The sequence below is a fragment of the Varanus komodoensis genome, unplaced genomic scaffold (assembly GCF_004798865.1).
Source record: "Varanus komodoensis strain SLA01 unplaced genomic scaffold, ASM479886v1 scaffold20_1, whole genome shotgun sequence".
Taxonomy (NCBI): Eukaryota; Metazoa; Chordata; class Lepidosauria; order Squamata; family Varanidae; genus Varanus; species Varanus komodoensis.
The window spans coordinates 19,392,405-19,416,035 of NW_025335587.1; the positions used below are offsets into that span (position 1 = coordinate 19,392,405).

Consider the following 23,631-nt stretch of genomic DNA (forward strand, 5'->3'; position numbering starts at 1 on the left):
GGCACAGTGCGCAGTGTACACGGTGTGTTGAATTCAATGGGTCTGACCAGGTAAGCATACACAAAATTCTGACTTCATCCCACCCTTCCCCCAAAGCACTCCATGTGCAGTATACCATGGTGCATCGCACCCACCTTCTTGCACACACACGCCGTTTTGTCCTCACAACACTCTGTGAATGTGTGTGCACATGTGTGTGTGACTAGTCCTCAAGGTCACTCAGGAAGTTTTCTGGCTGAACAGGCTGTATCTTTGGAAACCCAAAGCGAGACTTGCAATAAACACTCCTGCCCCACTTCTGGTTTTTCCCCCCAGACAACTGGTACTGACTTGCCATGGCTAATAGCCAACAGAATGTCACAAAAGGTTTTTAAAGCCACACATGGCAGTGACCTTTGCCACATTCTAGGATAGTGCGTAAAGCAGTTGGGGATTGCATGGGCATGTTTTTCTAGGTCTGCTATCCGCCAGCATTCTGAAGTAGAAACCAAGGTTCTGCTTAGCCAGAGGGCCCCAATTCCACCAGCCTACCATATTTTGAGGGACTGCAGGTGGCGCAGTGGTTTAAACCGCTGTGCTGCTGGGCTGGTTGATCGAAAGGTCTCCGGTTCGAATCTGCACAACGGGGCGAGTTCCCGTTGCTCCATCCCAGCTCCTGCCAACCTTGCAGTTCGAAAGCATCCAAATGCGAGTAGATAAAAAGGTGCCACTTCGGTGGGAAGGTAACAGCGTTCAGTGTACCTCGGTGTTTAGTCATGCCGACGTGATGTTCAAAGGGAAACCTTTACCTTTACCTTACCATATTTTGAAAGAATAGGTGCTCTGCACATCCCCATCTAAAAGGCATTCCTCTAAGACAACTCCAGAGTCTAAAATGACCTAAATACACTCTTCCTTTTACCTTACCATATTTTGAAAGAATAGGTGCTCTTCACATCCCCATCTAAAAGGCATTCCTCTAAGACAACTCCAGAGTCTAAAATGACCTAAATGCACTCTTCCTTTTGTCTATCCTACACATCCATTTCATTGTGTGACTACAAATTTTAGATTTACAGGAGAGAGAAAAGTACACGATTAAAACTCAGTGTGTTCTTCCAGCCAAAGTTTCCCCTCACATAATCCCCTCAAGGATCTTCCCTTGGACCCATTCTTGCTCTCCACACCCCCTATGTGGCTGAATCTGCCAAATCCCATGACAATATTTCTGTAGCAAGAGTTCCACTTTTCATTCTTCAATTGAGGTGCATAATATGTTCTGCCCACAAAATATGTGAATGTTGTTGATGCGGAATGTTTCAACATCTTGACTACACTTTCAAGTTTGCTTTGTGTTTCTTTTTTTGTTTTGTTTTGGTGGTGTGTTGTTTCCAAAAAAGTATATATTTGACTAATGCAATTCTAAGAATGCCTTTAGACAAAATATTGCACTTTCCCTCAAGTTTTTTTCTTACTTTCCCAATCCGCAACAAACAGCAAGCTTGGCCTTGGCAAGAAAGGCATAAACATTTTATTCTGACCGACAAAGAGTATCTGATCATGATATATAAATAGAGTTGCTCTATTTCATCCTCCCGTTTACTTAGATATGTAGTTTATTTAAAATTCATTCATAGACAATTTAACATGCTTTTCCAAATAAAAGGAAATTGCAGTCACAGGCAAAAGGGTGTGTTCCTTCCAATACAGAAACATCAAATGAATACAATTAATGATAAACGAGCAAAGCTTAAGTATCATTCACAAGCATCGTTGGTCAAATGTTCAAAATTATATTTAAAAACATTGCAGCCTTTTGCATAGCGTTGTCATTATTTGCTTCTGGCCCTATTCAAAGTGGCACCATATCTGAATGAGGAGGACAGAATGCAAAAATTGGCAGAGCTTGCAGTCCCTAGGTCTACTTAAGCAGGAAAAAGAGGCCAGGCACTCTGGGAACTGGGGGCCTTTTTTTTCTGCACTCTGATTCAAATTTGCACCCCCCCCCATAAAAGTTACAATAAAATCTCAAATGGATCAATATTTCAATAGCCCCAAAATCCTTACAGCCAACCCTTAAAGCAATAGGTATTCCCTACCCGGTCCCATTGAACAGTGTCGCCTTAAACTTGATGAATGTGGAACCGCTCAGCTGCAATTGGAAGACTCCAGCAAAACAGCAAAGCCAGGGAAATGCTTTTTAAAAGCCTGGTTTTCTGCTAAGATTGTTTTAAGAGGAAGGAAAAAGCCGTTAAGAATTTTGGTTTCTGCCGATACCTTGTGAACATTACATGCCTCTGATTAGCATGGGCAAGATTCCTGTTTGCTCCGCTAGCCAGAAAAATTGGCCATTAAGGGAGTAAATGTGGTTAGCATCCGATCTACCCTTTTATGCCTGCTTTCAGCTCCGTCAGCTGATGGCAATCTCTGCCCTTCCGTTGTTTTCCCCCAGCCCAATGGCAGAAAGCACACAAACAAGATGCCGAAGGACAACACATCTGCAGGCTCTGAGATCTCCATTTCATGCTGAATTAAGTATAAAATGAAGCCGATTAGCCACAGACATTGCCCATTGTGCTCCTGTTTGCCAGCCAGGTTGCCCGGCCTCGCTTTTTGATTGCTTTTACGGGCTTTCATTGCAAAAGGTCATTCCATTAATAAAGTAGCACAGCTCCCTGGCTAAAGATTCCTTGTCATGTTTTTCTATTTAGCTGCCAGCTCTGTCTTGCATTTGCAGGGCAACATTGTAGACCTAATCTTCGACAACCTCCATTTTGGGGCTGGAAGGGGTGGGGAGCCCATCATCTCTTTATTAATCTGCCTTATGCAGCATATGGTAACTAAAGAAGATGTAAGGCCACCTTAATATCTGTAACAGATTTGGTCTGACATTAGGAAAAAGCAGTTAAGTATCAGAAGACAAAAAGGTGTGACCCGAGGCTATAATAAGGAGTGGAGGGGGGGAGTGGGCTTCACTTGAACGGGCTGACTTGGCCGTCCTTGCATACGGCTGCCTGACTTATGGCTACCCCTGAATGGATGCCCTCCAAAATGGCCACTCAGCCCTTGCAAACTAAATCCGGCTCACGCTTGGTCTCCCTCTTCTCCTCTTGAGACTTTCCCTAACACAACTGTCTTCTCCAGTGAGTCTTGTTTTCTCACGGTGTGCCTGTGGCCCACCAGCATCAGCTGCATCATGTTCGCTTCTGGGGAAAGCGCTGGCTTGAGTCGATTTGGGACCCACTTGCCTGTCTGTCTCTCCGTCCAAGGTCTTTGCAAAGCTCTGCTCCAGTGGGATGTTTTGAAGGCATCCGTTTTCTTCCCGTCAGCTTTCCCACACATGCGTACGATAGCGTGAGTGAGCTTGGCCTTGGTCTTTCCGAAATGCCCTTGTATTTGAGGATCCTTAACAAGCCCTTTCATCACTCCCTTCCCAAGTCTCAGGCTTTTCTACTTTCTTGGCTTCAGCCCCAAAGGCCACCTTTCAGGTACAGTTCTGGGCGTGGGAGTGTAACATGTTCACAAGCCATGGTTTGGAACAGAGGTCAGCAACAAAGGGCCCTTGTCAAATTTAACTTTCCGCCCAGAAGGTCACCCAAGGCCACATTCTCTCTGGAGCCCTCCTCCTTCCCCCAGCCGCCAATCGTTTGGTGGTTTCCTGGGGTCTGTACAGTTTCCCCCACCTGCCCTTGTTCTAAACGACTGAAATGCCTTTCCTGAAGCCTAATTACTGGCAGGAAGAGCTTGAAGCGAAAGCGTTCCAGTATTTCTGACCCCCTCCTTTCACCCCCAGTCCGGCTCCCTTTGCTGTCAGCCCTACTTGCTACTGGAATACGGCCACCAAGAGCTTCTTGGAAATTGCGCTTCACCCCTCAGGGTGGAAGAAGTTCCATCCACGGGCAATATTCACCGTTTCCTGTTGCCTAGTAGGGGAAACAGAAGCAAATAATCTCTTCTTGGGCTATCCCACCTAAATATATCCCTAGAAAATCCCTAGCTAATAATTATCCTTTAAGAGTATTGGTTCAGGACACCTGCAAGGAAGTTCTACAGAGTCAAGTAATACATAGCAGGACGGAATCTGGAATCTCTTTACAAGGACTCAGCTATAAGGCCCCTGGAAGATAATCCGAATATAGAAAGATAAAAGCCATAACAAGAACCTTTTGAAAGTTTAACCCATGTTGTCAAAACTCTAAAGATAAGCATCAATAAGAAACACCAGGCCTTAACAGATCTTTGGGATATGACCAGTTATGCAAGTATACGTTCTAATTAAAAGCGTAGATTGACAATCACTGTCAAGAGCACAGTGTTAGAGCCAAAAATCAGTAATTTTGCTGTTACTGTAATGGATCCAGGAACTTGTCCCATGCATTATCTTAAGGGCATCATAAATTGTGCATGTTAAGGCACTTTAATATGCTCCGGTGGTATAGCCACACATTCCTCACCGACTAGCAAGTAGAAATATCTTTGCAGATTGATCCACAGTCTAGTAAAGTTGAAATGCTTGGATTTATGGGATTTTTGTCCTGTTTAAGGAAAAAGGGGGGAATTAAATCAAATTTAGTCTGGATATAAATAAGGTTCAAATGGGGGAATTAGTTTTCTCAGCAAGGAAGTCATTGGGCGTATAGCAGATTTGGCGTTTGCAGCCAGTTGACTCTGCTTTTTGTCCTGTGGTCGCCACTGTGCTTTGTCCCAAAGGTGATGACAACCTTGTTACTGGGAGGCCACAATTTCACTGATGGCGTACCCTTAATTTCCCACATTTCTCCAAGCCCTGCCCCGATCCACTCTTTGTGGCAGGAAGAGGAGAGATGATGTTAAAATCCAAGGCTGACAAAGTTGACTGCCAGGCTTAGATATTTTCTCGGGTAATGCATTCCCCAGGCCGCACTGCCCAGCTGCCACCCCTCCACACAGACACAACCAGTATGTTGGAGTCCCTTTTTTAAAAAAAAGCATGGGGGAAGATGGTTGTTTTGAAGGATTGGTTTAGCAAAAAAAAGAAGAAAAGGCTGAAGAGACTTTTGTGAAGGTTGTCTATTTTAAGGGACTGCTTTCAGACCCAGCCAGTGCGAGCATATTCAAAATAGTGCCGATTTTCATACATACCTATATAAATAAAGCATATGTTAAAACTGCATTCCACCCAGACCTGCTAAAACCCTTTGAACTGTGTGATGTTCCAAGTGTTGTGCAAAGAGTGACAAGAAAGGTATCGCCAAAACAAACACCCCTCTCGACAAACACGTCCCCTACTTTTCCTTGGGCATGTTCCAGGAAGTTTCCATTCAAGGAAACCGAAGGGGAGAGCCTTAATACGTTTATTGTGGCACAAGCTACCCAAGCCATGATGCCTAAGCCTCAGCCACATGGTAATGGGGATGTTGGTTTGCATACCAGGGACGGGATGGAGAGTGGGAGCGTGGCTGGTGAGCAGCGCGACTCGGCTCGTCTGTAAAAATCCCTCCTGTGCAAAGAGGCCGGCACATGGGCTGCACCATTCAGCCCCCAGCACAGGATTTGCTCGAGCCGCACGGCAGGCATAAACTTTGCACTGGCCCCTTGCCCATTCACACAGCGCAGGAGAATAGCACTTGATTTATTTTGTGTCACGGAGTCCCACTGTCTTGGGAGGCTGTCAGCCTCAGACAAACCTTCATCACCCCATAAAAATAAATCACAAGCATAATTCCCGCACACGGAGGCAGAATAATGCTAGTTAATTAGGCCTTCTATGCAATGCTAGTTCCAAACCCGGTGGAAACGACTTCTGCCAACTAGCATGCTGGGTGTGCGCAAGCCTGCATGCAACCAAGCACATTTCTATTCTAGGGTGTACTTGTATCTTGCATTTACTGTGTAAATGTTCCAGAAGGTAATTTACAGTAGCCCTCTCACGTCAACACAAAGTCCTTTACAGCAGCACACAGGCTAATCAAAACAGCTTTGAAATTGAGCCCATGGCGAATTCATGTCCAGCTTCTAAAAACATGGACCCTACTTCATAAAAAATATCCCTATTCAGTCTGTTCATGGAAGCCCCCTCCAAGGTAGAGCAAAGCGAGGTGCTAATGCAATACAAAGGCAGTTACGGTGCCCACCCTGGGTTCTGGGGGGCCCTGGGAAAGGCCCTCCACAGGCAGCCTCCTCACTGCCGTGGGCACCAGCAGCTCCTGCTCTTCCCCTCCTCGGCACCATGGACGTCGCTTGCCCGGCAGACAGGGCGGCAGCAGGAGGGTCTGCCCCACACTCCCAATGGGCTCTGGGAGAGTCTGCCCCACACTCCCAATGGGCAACTGCCAATGGGCTCTAATTCACTGATGCCCTCAGCAGAGGCCCTCAGCAGGTTCCCGTCATGCCTAGCCTGGATGCCAGCCCTGGGCCCTCAGCAGAAAAAGCCAGGACTGGGCTTGGGCAGATCCAGGGCACCCGGCAGCTCCCACAGCGTTGGTTCAAGCCACTCGAGGAAGAGGAGGGAATGAGGCTGCAAAGTCTTCCAGGGGCAAAACACACTGTGCAATTTCAGAGCTGGGCTTTGGGGTGGGAAAGCAGGCGCATTCACACGTGTGATGGTCCTCTCTGGGGTGGGGCGCTGGGAAGAAATCGCCCTGCGCTTAAAAAACCAGCACAGCCAGGAATGAACCGGGCTAGAAGAAACCGTTTGCCCCGCGACGCTCGGCTTTTATTTTGCAGGAAATATTTATGAGGATTACATGTAGCTAGAGGACCGGACTGGCACCTGGAACTCCCGGATCCCAGTCCGTACTCGGTCACCAAGTGCATTGCGTGACTTTGGACCACTCGCTGACTCTCAATCTAAATCTTACAGGGTTTCTGTGGGAACAAAACGGAGAGGAAGAGGAGGATTCTGTAAACGACCTGGCGCTCCTAAAAGGTAAAATAGAAGTATTTCTTTATTAAATTTCTAGCCCAGAAATTTAGTCAGAACTAGTCAGAATTAGTCAGAATGACTATGTGGGCAGCCTTCTTGCTGTCTGGTTTGTTTCTTAACTCCGACCACCAAGTGATGGCCCTTAGTTTTTTCCATCCCCTGTTGCCCCTCCTCCTTCTTCTCCTCCTTTGACCTGGTACTGGGGCGAAAGCACATCCTTGGGAGGGTACAAAGCAGCAGGATCGCAAGCAAGGAGAACGATCTTTGCTCCCCCTGGAGGCGTTGTAAGAGACCGACGTCAGAGAGGCTGGAGACCAGGGGTGGTGTATCTTGGACAAAAACAGACACTGGCAAACTCCTCTGCTTCCAGTGGAGCACTGCATTCACTGCATTCATGTTCGTTCTGCCTCCTGCAAGAGCTGCCCAATTATTTTTGAGGGGGTGAAGAAAGATATCCCCCCCTCCCCCAAAGCAGAAGTTATCCGCTACCCTTGCCTAAAACGGAGAATGTGAAAGCAGCGCTGGGAATTCCAGCGCAATTTCTGTGGTGAGGTTTGTGGGGGCAGTGTTTATAGCCCCCCACATCCTAGAAAACAGGTTTACCTGTAATACCAAACTGCGCGATCACAGTCATCTGCAGGACCTTTGAGATTCGTGCATTTTGACACAACGGGCATTCCAAGCATCAAGCTGAAATCAGTGTGACGAAACCGGGGAGCTGAGCATCTTCTTTGGCCCAATTATAGAGTAGAGTCCTCTTCCGCCTGGCACTGGGAAGGGCTGCTGCTGCTGCTTTCCCTCCAGCAGCCATTCAAGGCCTCTCCCTCCGTCCGAGGGCAATGTGCGGATTCTCTTCTGGCGTCTGCAGCCGAATATTGATGTGGCTTTCAGCCTGGAGGCCCTACTCCATTTCAGTGAAGCTCTGGTGGTGGGTGGGACTGAAGCTAAAGGGGGCGTGGGCCAAAACCCACCACGTGCCAGCAGATTCGGCCTTAACATCTCTGGCTACCAGTAACAGAGCATTGGGAATGTGGTGAGGACAGAAAAAAACCAAAAGATTGGCATCGGGGAGAAGGGGCAAGGGGCTCTGCTCTTTGGGGACCCCGGGGAGCTAGGGGTAGATCTGGGCACCAAGCCACAGAATAACCTGGGGCCATCCTGGCAAAAGGCTTCAAAAGACAGACGGGATCGGTGGAATTAAGAAATGGGGGAGGGAGGCCAAGAGAAAGGGCTGCGATGCACGTGGCAAGGAGTGGAGCTGGATGGAAAAAACAGGGTGGACATCAAAACAAACGATAATCATAATCAGGGCTTAGAAAAGAAAGGGATGCAAGGTGCTCAGCCGTGCGGGACTGAGGTAGCTGCCTCGTCCCATCAGTTTCCAGGGGCTTTGCCACGCCGGAGCTAATTTATCGGCAGGGCACAAGGGCATCAGGTAATCTGATAAGAGACCCATCGTGGGAAGAGTGATGCTCCGCTGATGTGCACAGAACAGACGGCAGTTTTTCTCTCTTTATCACATGCACAAAGGAAAAAGGACAGGACCTGCCTTCGAAGGAGTATCAGCTGCTAGTGATCCTTGTGTCACTGTGACCATAATTTAGCTATACTCCTTTTCAAATCAGTCCTCCTCCTTGTTTTGTGCCGCTTTTCGTCACGTGCAAAGCACTTCACATACATTGTCCATAATCTTTAGAACAGGGTCGGGGGCTGATTTCCAGTGTGGAGCTGAAGGCAAAATGGGGTGGGGGTGACAAACCAAAAAACACCAAAGCTTTCTGGCCATAACTCCCCTAAGGAGGGGCATTTCTACCTTCCAAAATGGGCGAAGCAGCACATGAGGCCTGGAAATCACCAAGTTATCAGCAGTGAGGCAAAAGCGGACACCTGGAGGGGTGGATTTAATCCCCAGACCTGAGGCTCCCCTGGTCCAGATCAGCAATTTGAAGAAGATGAGTGTTACAGCCATGATAAAGGGTGGGGGGAAAGGAATTGGGGCCACCCAGGACAGAAATTCAGGGCCAAGAGGAAGATGGGAATTCGCAAACCAGACACACTCAGCCTAAGAGACCTCCTTTCTCTTTTAAAACTCTTTGCCAGGGTGACAGTGTACTGTTTGCACCTTTTATATTCCAAGATTTAGGAGAGCATCTAGCATAAAGAATCTGTCAAAGCCCCAAATAAAATTAATTATGTTGCTGCGAATTGCTCCTGGAAACCTGACTCTTGGGAATGTATGGTTTCTGGAAGGTAGCCTCGACCACGTCCAAAAAACCAGCAGTGTGGAATACATCAGGGACCAAGCCTTTAAATAAAGCTCTGCTCCTTGGAAAAACCGAGACCCTTAAAACCAGGACCTATCCAACCCGTCTTGATTAAATGGGAAAAGATTTCCCTCACTGTTGTCCGATGGGAAGCGCTCATCAATGCCTCAATCAGTGGCAATCAGAGGCACTTTTTAAGGAAACCATCGCCCCCCATCACGACCCGATTTCCATGTGGCTCAGCAGGCCGCCCAGCATGTCAAACACCCCACTCAGTCGGCATCGCTAAGACGTAAGCAGCTATTAATCCCAAACAAGGCGCTTGCTTGTTGACATCACCCACGGCAAGATCCTTTTGTTTGCCTGCGTTTCCTGCACCAAAACGTCTGCCTGAGTCATGGCTCCAGCCCCCACCTCGCCCCCCCCCGCTCTCCCCAGTCGTCTCCCTTGCTTTTGTCTCACTTTTGGCAGCAAACCTCTTCCCGACTCCTGCATTCTGAAACGCTGACATCTTGTTTCCAAAATGGAACCCCGAATAGCTCATTATGCAGATAAACCTTGAACATCACCATGTGGTTCAAAATGCCAGCTCCTCACTCACCCCGCCCCCCGCAAAAGAAACAATTTCTGTAATTATGTCCAGTGTTATATGTGGGCACGAGGCAAAGGCAAGTTTAGATAGAACATTTCAGAATGAAGAACTGGAGGGCCACCATTTTAACATGGGAAGGTCTCCTTGTCCAAATACAGGGCTTCTGTTTGCACACGCGTACACCTGTTTGCACATGAATATGCGCAGGTGTGAGTGTCTCTGGCCAGTTTCTGGGTTCTCCCACATGTTCTCACACCAGAAGGGAAGAGCATCTGTGCTGGCTGGGGAATTTCTTTCCAGCCACGCATGGCCTTGAAGGACGTTTTTTGGTGTTAACGTGCAAAAGCTTGCTCCTTTAGTCTCCCGTGGCACTTAAACGAGACCCTCGGGGCAGGCTAAGCACACTGGAGAGGCCTTCATGGCTACTAGTATAGTTGTCTTCATTTTACTTACCTGGCTTTTAATCTGCCAGTGCCAGGACCAGAGGGTCCAGGCAGCATCAAATCCTTCCTTGTCCATGTTATCAGGATTGGCCCCTGAGAGGACGCGCTTGGGAGGCACCAGGAAGGCCTTGATGCCACAAATGGACACCCCCCACTCCCCCCATTTTTATCCCTTAGCAAGTGGCTTGCTCTGGATTCACATGTATCAGCAGTTCCCTGTTCCTCGTGCTGAGAGAGACATAATTTTTAACCTTTATTTGGAAAAGAAAAATCATATGAAGGGAAGGTGTGCTGGAGGAAACAACATGGAGGTACTGAATATAAAACTACCACAGTAAATGGACTTTTTCATCCAATCGTTCCTTGAGCCTGCAGTCCATTGGGAGGGCAAATGTATTAAACTGAAGCCGCCGTTATCCTTCTGAATCACTGTTGCTCTTCCTGGCTCAGGCGTGGCCTTTTACGAGGATTTATTTCATGTTCTGAGGGAGTCAGAGTTGGCTGTGGAATCTGAACATCCCGGAATCCATGAGGCTGTAAAATACCAGTAACAAAATGGTTTAAAGGCTACCATAAATTAAAAGTACCTGATCGCGGCATTCCAAGGGTCAGGAGTAGGCTGGCAATAGAACGGGGAGTCATCACCTCCGGATTTCACACTGCTCACCTCCATCCAGCATTCTGCTGCCAGGGTCCTTCATCCCACCTCTCCCTTTGACATTGGCTTTCTGCTGGCTGCTGGACCCCCGGCTTCTTGTCCTCTCTTTCGCGTAGGCTTCCTCCCAGTCTCTCTCTATCCACCCATCCTTCCTATGACCCGATCGACCAGATCGATAAGAAAACAAGACTGTCCCTGCCCTATTCAACACCCACATTTGAAAGCAATGCGAAACAACATAAAAGGAGAAAGGGATGGTGAGGGTAGAGGAACAGTATAAACTCTGGCATGCATTCTCAAATCTACACAGTTTTCACAAGGACTAGCTGAGATGGAAACTGTTCAGGGAGAGAGGCACCAGGAGGAGGGTGTGTCTCAAGAGGGGGAAGAGTGCGGCTCTGTTTCCTGTCTTTTCCTGTGCTGCAGCTGTCAAAGAGCCAGAGACTGCTAGTCTCTGAGAAGAGTCAGTGGAGCCTGCTGCTCCCCTTCTCTCCCTTTGCTCAGAGTTATTCCCAGAATGTACTAACTTCATTGCCCAGCCGGCTCTGAAGAAAGGCAAACGGCAGGTGACGGCCAGTTGCTCAACAAAGCAACGAAGCTGTTTCAAAAGAGATGACATTTTGAGTTGGCCGAGTGTGAAAAATCAGGAAGAGCCACTATCAAGAGTGTGACTTTTACTAAATGCCAGCAGGTCCTGTGAGCAAGACCAACTTGTCGGTAACAAAAACAGCAAACATGTCTTGTGCTGATCTCGGGGACTTCTTTTATGCCACCTCGCAATCCGTCTTGCTGCACGTGGCAAAGCGACCCATCTTTTTTGACAGGACAGAGAGAGGGGCCAGCAGGATGAAAGCGGCAGAGGTTGCCTCCGCAGTTTTGAGTCATTAGGTGTTAGTCTTTGATCTGGGTAAATGTAAAATTTCCTGTGTCAGGCATCCCTTTACAACACATCCCAAGACTGCCCCCAAACCTCTTGTGCTTCACACCAAGAATGTACAGCAATCCCAGCCCAGCCCTTAGAGAAGCAGAAGTGCAGCAAACCCCTGCGAGACAAGAACAGCAGCGTGGCTTGGATTCCAGCCACAGACAAAACTCAGCACGAGGACTGTGGCAAAATAACATGGATCGGGGCAAGGCCCCGCCCCGGGGGGGGGGGGGACACCCAACATCTGCGAGTGTTCTCAACCTTTCAGCTTGCTCTTTCTCAGTTTATCTCCACAAATGGCAGCCTCGCTTTTGTTCTTTTTTGCGTGCATGTGCGCGCACACACACACACACACACACACACACACAGATATTAATCGTTTTGCCCTTCCTCAGGGGGAAGGAATAAGAAGGCCTACCTTTGAGCAGATGGCTCTTACCTTCTCAAAGAATCTCAGCATCTCCTAGCTGACGGGGCCACGAACCTGCAATTTCTCTAGTCAAACATTGGCCTAGCATGGCCGGCCTCTTGCTCTTGTTAAAAAACTCTGGCCTGAAAATCTGTGATAATCAGGCCAGTCTTCATCATGGTATGGAAGTCGGCAGACCAAGAATGAGAGAATCTTCAAAGCTGGAGGCAACCGCCGACTCCAACTCCCTGGCTCAGTTTCAAGCATCCCAGACGGACCGCCGCCCAGTCTTTGCTTCAACACCTCCAGTGATGGAGAGCTTGCCAGCCCCTGGGCAGCTGTTACTAAGATCTGACTGGAATCAGGAAAAACGAGGAAGTTTTTCCTGATCTTCAGCCAGAATCAGCTTTCCTGTACCTTAAACCCATTATTCCATGCCCCACGGGAGAACTGCCACCCCAAACTAACTCGCAATGCAGATTTATCGACTGGGGCAGGGAGAATCAGTGGAAGCTCCATTAGGAGCAGGGGGCAGCATATAAATGCAAGAACAAACCCAACAGCCAAAAGACACAGAAGCCCATTTACGCAGTCAGGGATCTCCTTGCTCCAGCTGTCTCAAGAGGAGGAGAAACCTCTGCCTGCTTAAGCTTCCTATTTGGGATATTCCTAGTGCGGAACGCCACACTTAACCCGGTTCTTACGTTGTTCAGCATGAAATAATGATGCTCGATTGTTCAAGGGCCTGGTAAATGTGGCAAGGTCAATATCATTATTTCCGCATGACCAGAGAAGAAACGGTGTCATTAAAAGGCGTGGGATCACAGCTGAAGCAGCGCACCCCAGCGTCTGCCGCCTGGCACGGTGGAGCGGGGGGGCAGAAGCTACATGGCCTGCATCTTTGGAATGCCATCAAGCCCAGGGCCACACCAGCTTGGTCCATCCGTCCATCGGCCAGAGAAGGGGCAGCTGGTTATTCTCCTCCCTCCGCGCAAGCAGACAGTGGCCCTGGGAGCAGAGAAGGAAGGGGAAAGAATGCTCTGGCCCCCATTTTGGCCATTTGGCAAGGCAACCAACAGGGGAAGAGCAGCCTGGCCCAAAATGCATTTAAATGCACGCCTGCCACCTTGTTCCAGCCTGAAAACCTGATTTCCTGCCTCCGCCTTCCCCCTCCACTCCCCTTCCCTTGCATGTGTCATGGTTTTTCAGACGACAGAGCATCGCCCTCCTTTGGGAGACAGTAATTGTTTGAAAGGCTGGACAGAAATGCAGTAGATAAATGAACGGTGTATTTTATTGTGCCAACATTTTCTCATTGGGGTGGGGGAATGGGACAGCTATCCTTTATTTTTCTCACGAGCAAAGTGGAAAGTCTGCAGTGACCAATTTCTGTGTCAAGAAGAGCTGTGAATCTGAGTTTGAAATGTATCATTTCTTCCAACCACCATTGTTTCGCAAAAAGCTATAATTTGGCCCTCATTCTGTGCCTTGCTCTGCGTAATAATGACGCCAACAATGCCACCCCGAAACGAAAGATGTAACCGACAGCTTTGTCAAGGGACACGTGGGAAGCATCTCCTGGGAAAAGACCTCGGAGTTCAAAATTTTCACAGGCTTGATGCGATCTTTGCGGCTAATTAAGTACATGGTGATTTCTGTGGAAGTGTTCGCTGAAGTTGTCACACGAATCAAGCCAGCAAAGGAACCGCCCCCAAAAGGAAGAAATGTAATTGCTACTATGCAATAAGCAAATCCCAGAAAGCTTTGGGTATCTCTTGGTGGACAGTTTTCCAGGAAACTGCAGACAGCCTATTTAGGAATGGGTTAAGTTTCCATGAACGTCTTTTAACCCCTTTCGGGGCACCTGCCAGGCTCTACTTCCAATTTTTTTTAGACTTACACTTTATTACTACTATTATCATTTAAACTGGAGGGTTGGCACATGGCTCGGATGTAAAGGAGCTGTTTCATGCTTTGGGAGTTCAGACTGCACTTCTGCATTTACACTCAGACGCTGCAGCAAATGCTTTTTCTTCTCCCCACTTTTACCTTCTGGGAAATTGCTGTTTTCTGGACAGCCGTATTCACCATGGCAACCTTTTTATGAATGGGCAGTCCATGCCGCATGGGATTTATTTTGCAAGAGTGCCCACAACATTCAGCATTTTAACTGTGCCTGTGGAAAGGCTGTGGACCCCAGTGCCAGTGAATCAGTAAGCGCAAAGCCAATTTAGAAACCTGCAACTCCTGACTAATGCAATTGGCCCGCAATCCATGGCTGAGGAGTAGCACGAAGCAATTCCACCTCGCCAAACTTGAGACAGATTGCGAGCGGCACATCTGCAAGGCATCTATTCCAAGAATCCAAAGCTGGAATTTACATCTCCGAAAAGCAACAAGCACACGAGCCCACCCCTCTGCAACATTCAAAAGGCAGCCTTAAAAATCTGTACTAAATGCTATGGCAACGTGTTGCCACGAGCACACATGGCAAGCAAGCAGTTACAGTGCTAAGCCACACTCCTGACATTTGAAGAGCAGTTTAAAATCGGCTTTGTTTGGCTCCCGTTTCAGCAAAAGCTGTCCTTAAAGTGCTGCCACCACAGTATTCACCCCCAGATTATTCTAGTGCATTAAAAACTCCAGAAAACTATCTGGAAAGCTTCTGCGGTCGAATCCTGGTCACTCATGAATAGGGGTGTATGGATGCTGTGAAAGCCGCTCTGTCTTTAGTCTTGGGATTGTCAGGCATCGTTCGACCTGCCATCTGCTCCCTGATGAGACTGCATTTCTTAAAATCAGCATTTTGTTCTTATGCTAATTCACATTAGCACTAATTCACTTTAGTACTAATGCACACTTGTACTAGTTAATGCATACTTACGCTAATGCGCATTAGCACAAATTCCACCCCTTCCCCAAAGTTAGAAAAAAGTCTGCAATCTTGCAGAATCCCACCATGCTGAAAAGGCTGATCTGCTGCCGAACCCAGTGGTCCGATGCCTTTGATTCTTTCGTGGATTCTTTCAGCAACCATACTTAAGACTGGCTATATGTTTGTTTGTTTGTTTATATCCTGCCCTTTTTCCTTTCAAGGGATGTGAGGCGGCTCACATAATTCTTCTCTCAATCTCACCCTCACAACAACCCTGTGAGGTAGACTGGGCTGAGAGTCTGACTTGTCCAGAGCTACCCACGCAGCCATCTCAATGCTGATTCAACTGATGGTGCGGAATCATGACACACCCCATGGACAGGCTGCTCTCGTGCTGCCCACTAAATCCAGGTGTCCTGCTGCCAGGGTGGAGAAAGTGGCATCCTGGGACACTTTTCCTGGGGCTCAGCAAGGTGCCTGAACGCCCCCCCCCCCACGCTTAAAATCGGCTAAGTTTCTTAGTGGCGGTTAGGATTGCTCCAAAGCAAAGCGAGGGCTTCCAGCTGCTGCCTTCTTCATTCCCCACAAACACCTCTGGGCTACATTTTATGACAGGGCTTAGAGCAATTTTCAGGAAATAAAGCCCAGAAAGGGAGGGAGGGAGGATGGATGGATGCCTGCGTGTGCGCATGCAAGCAAGAGAATGGTGGAGAACTTCTGCATTATGCTCCAGAGGGAGAGAGAGAAATGGAGAAAGGAGATGAATTGACTGGCAGATGTGGAAGGAGAGACCAGCTTTCCATTTTACTGAAACTGGGAGAGGCAGAGGACCTATTTCATGCGTTGTGGCTCAGACCCCACCCGCCTTCTTTCAACCAGCCACGCTGCCAGCCACTGCCCAACCCCGCCTCTCAAACTGGCCCAGGACCAAGTTTTGCCTACCGTTGCCCATAGCCTCCGCGAGCTCAAAATATCCGCAGTCTGTGATGAGAAGATTAAGTAATTATCTATGTATACGTCACGTTAACAGGATTTTGTGCCTGCCTTGGGGATGCTGTGTTGGAGAAAAGTGGAGTATAAATATAGATGACAGGGCTTTTGGTCTTCCCGGTAAAAGGAACGTGGGCTCTAATCTGATAGCTCGGGGAGAAGAGATTTAGGATATCGTCCACATGGAAGAACACAGGAAAAATGGCTCAGTTCAGACCCTACACAAACCATAGTTAAGGCAGCTCAACTACGATCCTGACGAATCAAGTTGCCACCATCCAACCAATTGGAGGGAGAAGCCGTGGTTTTCGGGGGGTTTGCACACACATTGTTTATGCAAACCCACAGTCTGGTGTCATGCCTGAATTCACAAGCTGTGGCCACCGTGCTGTAGAAAATGGAGCACACAGCAAATAGAAACCCAAAGTAGAAGAGAAGCTCTAAGACTCGGTGAGAGAGAACAGGCAACCGAAGAAGATGCAGCTCTGGCCTGTGGCGACTGCAACCACGGTGTGGTGTGATATATGATTTGCGTCAATATCGCCGGCTCATCTTGAAAACTCACGGATGTCCAAAGATGTGGCGACACCCTTTGGCTTTGGCAGCCCCCCTTCCGTGCCCCGCCCCCTGCTCACCCCGCCACCCTCCACCTTTGCTTACTGTGATGCAAAACGGCACCGTCGACTCCTTATGGCTTGGTGACTTGTACAGCGTGGCCAGCCTGAAACGACAGAAAACGAGTGTAAAGCTCTCAACTCGAGAAATGCAAAGTTCCCAGAGTGTGCGTGACACTATTCCATACCAGAGGATACTTCCATTGAAAACTTTCCCAATCGGTCCGTTGGGCATCCGGATCCCACTGGCAGGTTCTCCTGTCTCAGGGCCACAAGAAGCGGCACAAGAGATGCCGTGATCAATTCTCGTTATTCCTTCTGTATTCTGCCTTTGTGCCAGCCGCCTCTTGCACTCGTTCTAATGGGTACCACACAACAGTAATTCCCAGGCAACTGTGCCCAAAGTGCAAGAAACAGAACCTGCGGATGAGTTCAGTCTTGAATTGCAGACACTATAGAGTTAATAGCAGATATTTTGCAGGCTGTGGCAAGTGGGCCTAAAACGAACAGCAAGATAGACTGGGAACGGAGCTGGTTTAGGAAGGGGACAAAGCAGAGGTGGGCCACATGGAGGCCGGCATGGCGTGGCAGTAAGAGTGCTGGACTCGGATCCAAGTTTCAGTCCCCACCTGGCTGTGTCGCGCGCTGGGTGACTTTGGGCCCGTCACAGACTCTCAGCCTAAACTACTTCACAGGAGTGTTGTGAGGATCAAGAGGAGAAGAGGGGGGTTATGGAAACCATTCTGGTTCCCTTGCAAGGAAAAGGGATGGGTATAAATATCAGAAATAGTTAGAGACATGTGGCCCTATGCCTGACCTCCAAAGCTTTCAGTCTTCTGCAAAGAGCCATCCGTCCCTCTCCTGGCCACCTACTCAGTAGGGAGATGGCAGGAGAGAGAAATTAGTCTTCTGAGAGCTGTTTTGGACACTCCCTTACTGAAAAGGGAGAGCACAAATATTTCAAAATAAGCAGCTGCTGTCATTAGTTTCAGTCCACATTGTGAAGTCAAGAACCGTCTCTGCAGAAATGTGCAGCGAGGGGAGAAGCTTTGGCCCGCACAGCCCCCCTCCCCCCCCCCAAAATATTCTGCCTTGCTTCGAGATAACCTGCCAAGATTCCTGTTAATTATTTTTTGGGTTTTGGCTCCGTCTCGGTCCCCTTGGGCCATTCCATTAGAAAGCAAGTAATTACCGCCCAAGAAAGATTACCACTTCACATTAGCTGCATGAGGAATTCCTCAGAACATTTAAATTGGTGGGTTGTACTTTACAGAAGAACCTTAATCTTGAGATTAAGATGGCTTAATCTTAATCTAAGCCATGCTCTTAAAGAGGGTCTCGACTGGTGTTGCGCTGGGCACTTCGGACGCAATTGTCGCTGGTTCGCACAGCAACCAACCCCCCCCCATTATAATTAAGTGGCGCCACATTTCCAGGGCGGGAGGAGGAAGAGGGAAGCAAGCATCGGGTGGAGGGGAGGAAAGGGGAGTGGTGGGCCAAGCCACCTCATGCTGTCCCTTAAGGCATATCCCAGACGTGCGCCCAAGAGGGCCTGCCCTGCTCAAAGAAGCAAACCTCGCTTGCTGTGTGCAGCCCTCGATTGGCGTGCGCTCACCTTCCATCTGGGCTGCCTGTGATCAACACTGCACCCCCCTCTCCCCCCCCAGCGCCTTTACCATGGGAATGATTAGATCAGTCGCTGCATAATTCTACTTATTAAAAGCTCCATCTTCTGCCCACTATTACTAGCTTAGCTAGGAGAGGCAGACGGGCTCCCGAGGCTCCGTTCCCAAAGATTACATTACACCCACTTCATTGTAGGGCAGTGCTAGTTCTCATTTACGTTAAGTGACCCATCCCCCCCGCCCCCCCCCCCCACGGCCGCTCCTAAAGCCGACCTACATTTTCTTTTTCCCATGGTGCCCGCACACCTTGTGGTTCTGCTGGCTTGTCTCTGAGGACAGGCGAGCGGGGCCTGCCCCCGACTGCCTCCAGGTGTCCCACTCTACAGTTCTGCTTTTAAAAACCTCTCTCGAGACCTGTGTCCACTGCTCACACCGGCCCACCACCCTTGGCACCGACGGTGCTGTGGCACGCTGGCCGAGACCCCCGGTGTCTTCCCAGGATTATAGTTCCATGGTCCTAACTCGGCTCGTGTTCGGCAGACGAAGGCTAAGTGTTGTGAATTTCCAAATGACAGCAGAGTAGAAAGCAGTTCCGGAAACGTCGTGTCATGAGAAGGGAAATCAAGGTTGTAAACGAACAAAAAGGGATGGATTTCTCCACGGGGCTTATTTCCAGCCTGAGTGCCTGGCAGTCAGGCCATGGCAAAGGGTTGCGAGAGGCACGAATAACAGGGAAGAGAGTAACTTCCCTTGTCCAGATAAGCCTTCGGGACAGTGGGGCAGAACTTCAGCGGAGGACCACGATCTTCTCCCTTCGCCAAACAAATGCCAATTCAATTTGGAGGTTTCCGGGCTTCCCTGGAGCTCTTTCTCCCTTTCTGAGACATACCTCCTGGCAGTAAGAGCTAATCTAAAGTTACGTTGGTGCTTTGGGGTGTTTTTAGCCCTAAACTTTTGCCCTCCCTCATTCCCCACTTTATATGTGCCCTGAGCAAACCTAAGTTTTTTGTTTTTTTTTCAAGCATGGTATTTTTATATATTATTTTCAGTATAATAAACATGGGCTTATCATAGCCCAAAAAAGTTAAAGAAAAGAAACCCAGTTTCACTAGGATGCACAGATTTGTGAAAGCTTCAAATAGAAACTGTCTTGTCTGAAAAGCCTCGCAAAATATGATACTGAGGTGGAGGGGCTTGAGTTGGGAAGCGTGACCAGCGTGGCACAAAAGTGGGCTCCGAATTACGTTAAACGTTCAGGTTTTCTGTGATTTTTAACAGCTTAAGGATCCACATGGCATAGTTAAGAGTTGGATTTGGAGCTCCAGGTTCTAGTCTTCATTTGGCTGCAGGGATCACTGGATGATTGTGAGCTAATCACTTACTCTCAGACTAACCTACCTCACAGGGTTGTTGTGAGGATAAAATGGGGATGGGGGCTTAGGCAAGCCGCCCTGGGCTCCCTCCCAAAGCCTCTGAAAGTAAGGCTTGTTAGAGAAGTCCAAAAAATTTGCCACTGGTGAACAAACTGAAGTGTCAAGACATGTCTGCCAATATCACAGGCTGTTTTGAATTTAATTACAGGGCTTAGACGGATTCCAAATATCAGATATTCACTGGCCTGATTCATCTCTATTTTTTCTTACCTCTGTTTGTTATCCCAGTGCAGAATTAAACGGATGGTTGCTGCATGCCCCCAGCTTTCTCCTAGAAACACACAAAACAAAATTATCACACTGGTTTGCTGCCTTAATGAACTGCCTCGGTGTCAATAAATATTTGTCAAGTTTTTTACAAGAGGTTTCAAACTCTCAAAACAAAAAGGCATACAACTGACCTGTGCAACTTATCGCTACGGGGAAGACAATAACAAAATCGTTTTGAAACAATGTAAGATCCTTTTCCTGCTAAGGACTGCTTGGCCGAGAGCACCAGACAATTCCTAAACTCTGAAGGGATGGGGACTGGAAACAATGCAAACGGGAGAAAATGCCTCCTGGTGGATCGCAGTCCTTATGAGCACGTCTCCATTTTCCCCACAAAACAGTCTCTCTTACTGGAATGCCAGGCTTGCAGTCTTACTTGATGGCAAACAAAGTGCACCTCCAGGATCATGGCCTCCTGTCCATTGTATTCCCAGGCTGCTTTCCCGATACCAAAAGTACGCATCCCTTGGCCCCCTTCCTGAATGCAGGGAGAATACGGACCAGTCCCAACTCCGAAGCAAGCACATTCCAGAGCTTGGGAGCTGCTCAGGAGAAAGCTCCGTGGCCTGAACAAAGTGCCCTCAGAAGGACTTCTTACTGCTCTTTCCTAGTATGGGGACAAAGCAGCGAGTTCCTTTCTTCCTCCTAAAACCCGAAGAACCGGGGTGGCTTTTGAAGGAAAGCAATTTAATTATTTTAGCTCATGTCTGGCTGTGTCATTTGATTCCCAGACAGATTTATTGAGCCCGTCTCTCAACCCGTTCTAGACACAAGCTCTGCTAGTCAGAAGATGGATTGGATTTTAAAGCAGTCATTTAAGGGAAATGCTGTGAGGAGGCCCCCAATTTGTCTCCAGACAGTTCCAGAATCACAAAACTGATACATCTGTTGGCCTCCAGCTCCACCCAGTCGCCTCCTCATTATCACACACAGCGAGAAGCAGCAGCATTCCAGTGGAAGAATCCTCAGAATTAAAATGTCTAGACCTGGAGGCAGCTTGCCAGACCCGATCACTGTGCTCGCCTGAGATTTAATGCGTGGAAGTGGAGATGAGAGCACGAATTATACAAATGAAAGCCATTTCCATTTCAGACCATTATTTCCCTATAAGTGGTTGGGGGGTGGGACTGGGCTCTTTTATACCACACGTTAAGGGGGGAGCATTGGTTCTAAATCACACTGCTGAGAGATTAATATTTGACCTCGTTACTAAGTACGCCAAGCAGACACTGTATCTGGCGTCATCCAGCTTAGCTCTCAAATCACGCTTCTCAAAGAACCCACCAACTTAACGTTGGCGGTGTCTAACAGGTTCCCTGCATCGATAATAACCACAGCCGTGATGTTACGTGCTGACCTGGGACCAGGCAGAAGCATCTCCATAGTAGTGGAACTCTATAAACTTCCCCCAGCCACAGATCACGGCCAACCAACCTATGCAGAATTCAGAGGGCCAAATCCCAATGGGAACAGACCAAGAGTGGCCATGGAATCGCAGGCCACCCACCCCAGAATGGAGAAAGAGCCAGGCGCACTGCAGTGAGAGAAGAGCCTTCATTTTCTCACTTGGTGCTCTTCCCCATCCCTCAGGCTATTCCGAGAACATGAAGGAAAGAGGCGATTGGCAGCTCGGGGACCAGCTGGCGCCCCTTTGGGAGCCAGGCTCGGCCCATTGTCCGCCACTTGCCGACCCTTAAATCTATTAGCTTTAATTTGCTGCGTAGCCTGATCGTCTGCCAAAAATCATGCACACAGTGGAGGGAAGGCGGCACAGAAGACGAAAGGTCAGTGTTTGAAAGCAAGGGCTTTTATCTGCATGCACATTTCAAATCTGACATCCTCCAAGGACGTGCTTCCTATTTTGTTCAATTTATCTCATATCTCTGCCAAGTGGTTGAACAGCTGAATACACACATTAAAGACGCCGTTGCCTTTGTATGGCTCCCTGCACCCCGATAATCAAGGGAATCATTACATGATTTGCAGAAACTGAAGGAATGCGTTGCATCCAATTGCAAGAAGCATTAAAAACCCCCTCAACCCCCTGCATTTCAGTTCTCAGTTAAAAAGCTGTTTTAAGTCAGATCTTTAGCAAGTTGGAATACGGATTTGGATCTGCTCTGAGCAAAGTAGGGAATTAATTTTAAGATTATCAGGAAAATCTGATCTCTGAAGATGTTGGCTGCTGGCACCAAAAACTCATTCCACAGTAAATACAAGATATTTTCTGGGCTGAAGCCATGCTATAAGCCGACTGTCCAAAATGCACAAGGATGCCCTTAAGGGGTGTGGAGGAGACAAAGTAATCAAAGGGTGCTGACAAAGACGGCAACTCTAACTACTCCACTAGCCTAAAAGCAGGCAATCAAGCTGGATAAAACTTAAATAAATTTGCAATTAAATATATATATATATATATTGCCTTGTCTGTGATAAAATCAATGTCAACTTCCAAGATTTTCCAAGGAAAAGCACACTCTTTGGATCCTGCAAGCTGCGATTTCAACCTGTTTGGTATTCCCGCACAAGGAATGATGGGCCCTGTAGCCGGTTTTAACTTGTCCTGCTCCATCTGGGTTTCCGTGACCTGTTCCTGGCGATGCCTTGGGCAAGGAAGCACAAAAAGGGACAGGTGACAGAGGCTTTGGTACCACGGCCGGCACCGCCGCCCCCCTCCCAAGACACTGAGTTCAGCACCACGGAGAGCGGCCCTGCAGCCAGAGTGGGCCCCAGCTCTGTCTGCCAGGTTACCACTGGTAGGGGTCTGTTGCCAGGCTGACGGTCTTGGGAACACCATTCGCCCACTCGCCACACCAGCTTGGGAAGCCGAATCCTCTATTTGGAGCCAGGGTTTTTATGCACCCTTCCAGCTGGCGAGGGGCTGGCTGGCTGGCTGCAGAAGGCTCCCTCCGGCTTCTCTGTTCACCAGAAGAGTCTGACGCCCACTTCATGGGTAGCAGCATCTCATGGGGATAAAACGCACACGGTCCAAAGCACAGGGCCACACTTGTGCTGACCCAGAAACGGGTTCCAGCAGCTCTCAAACTTTCCGCCGCTTGAAATCTCAGCCCTGACCCTCGACATGGCCTATAGAGTCACTGCGAAAGGGGCCACTTTAGAGTTTTTCTCCATTGTTTCCTTATGACCAAAATAAGCCAGAACTGACGACCCCCAGAGCAAACAAGCATGCACTTTCCGTCCTTCCCAACCTAGTGCCCTCTGGGCATTTTGGACTACAATACCTATCAAGTCAAGTTTTGTTGTATTTAGCTATAAGCAGTTACGCAATATTTACAAAAGACATAGTGAATAATTACAATATCTATCAGTCCCACCCACAATGTCGAATGAGGAGAGATTCTGAGTGCTGTAGTCTCAACCACCTGGAAAACTCCATGCTAGGAAAGCTATCATCTCTCAAAAGCTCTGCTCATCAAAAATTTGCCCTCAACCATAAAATTAGCACCTTTAGATTAAGCAGTGATTTTATGACTGTTTTTCCACTGCACTTCTATCCCCCTTTTCTCCTCTTGCAAGGACCCAGGTTGGCTCACACAGTCCTCTTTATTTTATCCTCACAAGAACAACCCTGTGAGGTAGGCTAGGCTGAGAGTAACTAGCCCAAAGTCACCCAGTGAGTTTCATGGACA

The 23,631-nt window shown here is 48.4% G+C and overlaps 2 protein-coding genes and 1 long non-coding RNA gene across 4 annotated transcripts in view; 1 reads left to right on the plus strand and 2 right to left on the minus strand.

Moving 5' to 3' along the window:
- PPM1E (protein phosphatase, Mg2+/Mn2+ dependent 1E) overlaps positions 1-13,240 on the minus strand; it is a 71,696-nt gene extending 58,456 nt beyond the window's left edge. Inside the window, exon 1 of the mRNA XM_044430122.1 lies at positions 13,173-13,240. Coding sequence (XP_044286057.1) covers positions 13,173-13,234 — 62 coding nt within the window. The 5' untranslated portion in view covers positions 13,235-13,240. The remainder of the gene's footprint in view (positions 1-13,172) is intronic.
- LOC123023408 lies at positions 1-22,353 on the plus strand. Its single transcript, XR_006414731.1, has 3 exons — positions 1-50; positions 6,821-6,886; positions 19,940-22,353. It is a non-coding gene; the product is annotated as an uncharacterized LOC123023408 (long non-coding RNA).
- The window catches only part of RAD51C (RAD51 paralog C), a 23,574-nt gene continuing 10,365 nt past the window's right edge, over positions 10,423-23,631 (minus strand). For both annotated transcript variants that reach the window (XM_044430126.1, XM_044430125.1), the window contains exons 7-9: positions 19,922-19,982; positions 16,700-16,760; positions 10,423-10,716 (exon numbers count right to left, since the gene is read on the minus strand). In XM_044430126.1, the coding sequence (XP_044286061.1) occupies positions 10,609-10,716; positions 16,700-16,760; positions 19,922-19,982 (230 nt within the window). In that variant the 3' untranslated portion in view covers positions 10,423-10,608. The remainder of the gene's footprint in view (positions 10,717-16,699; positions 16,761-19,921; positions 19,983-23,631) is intronic.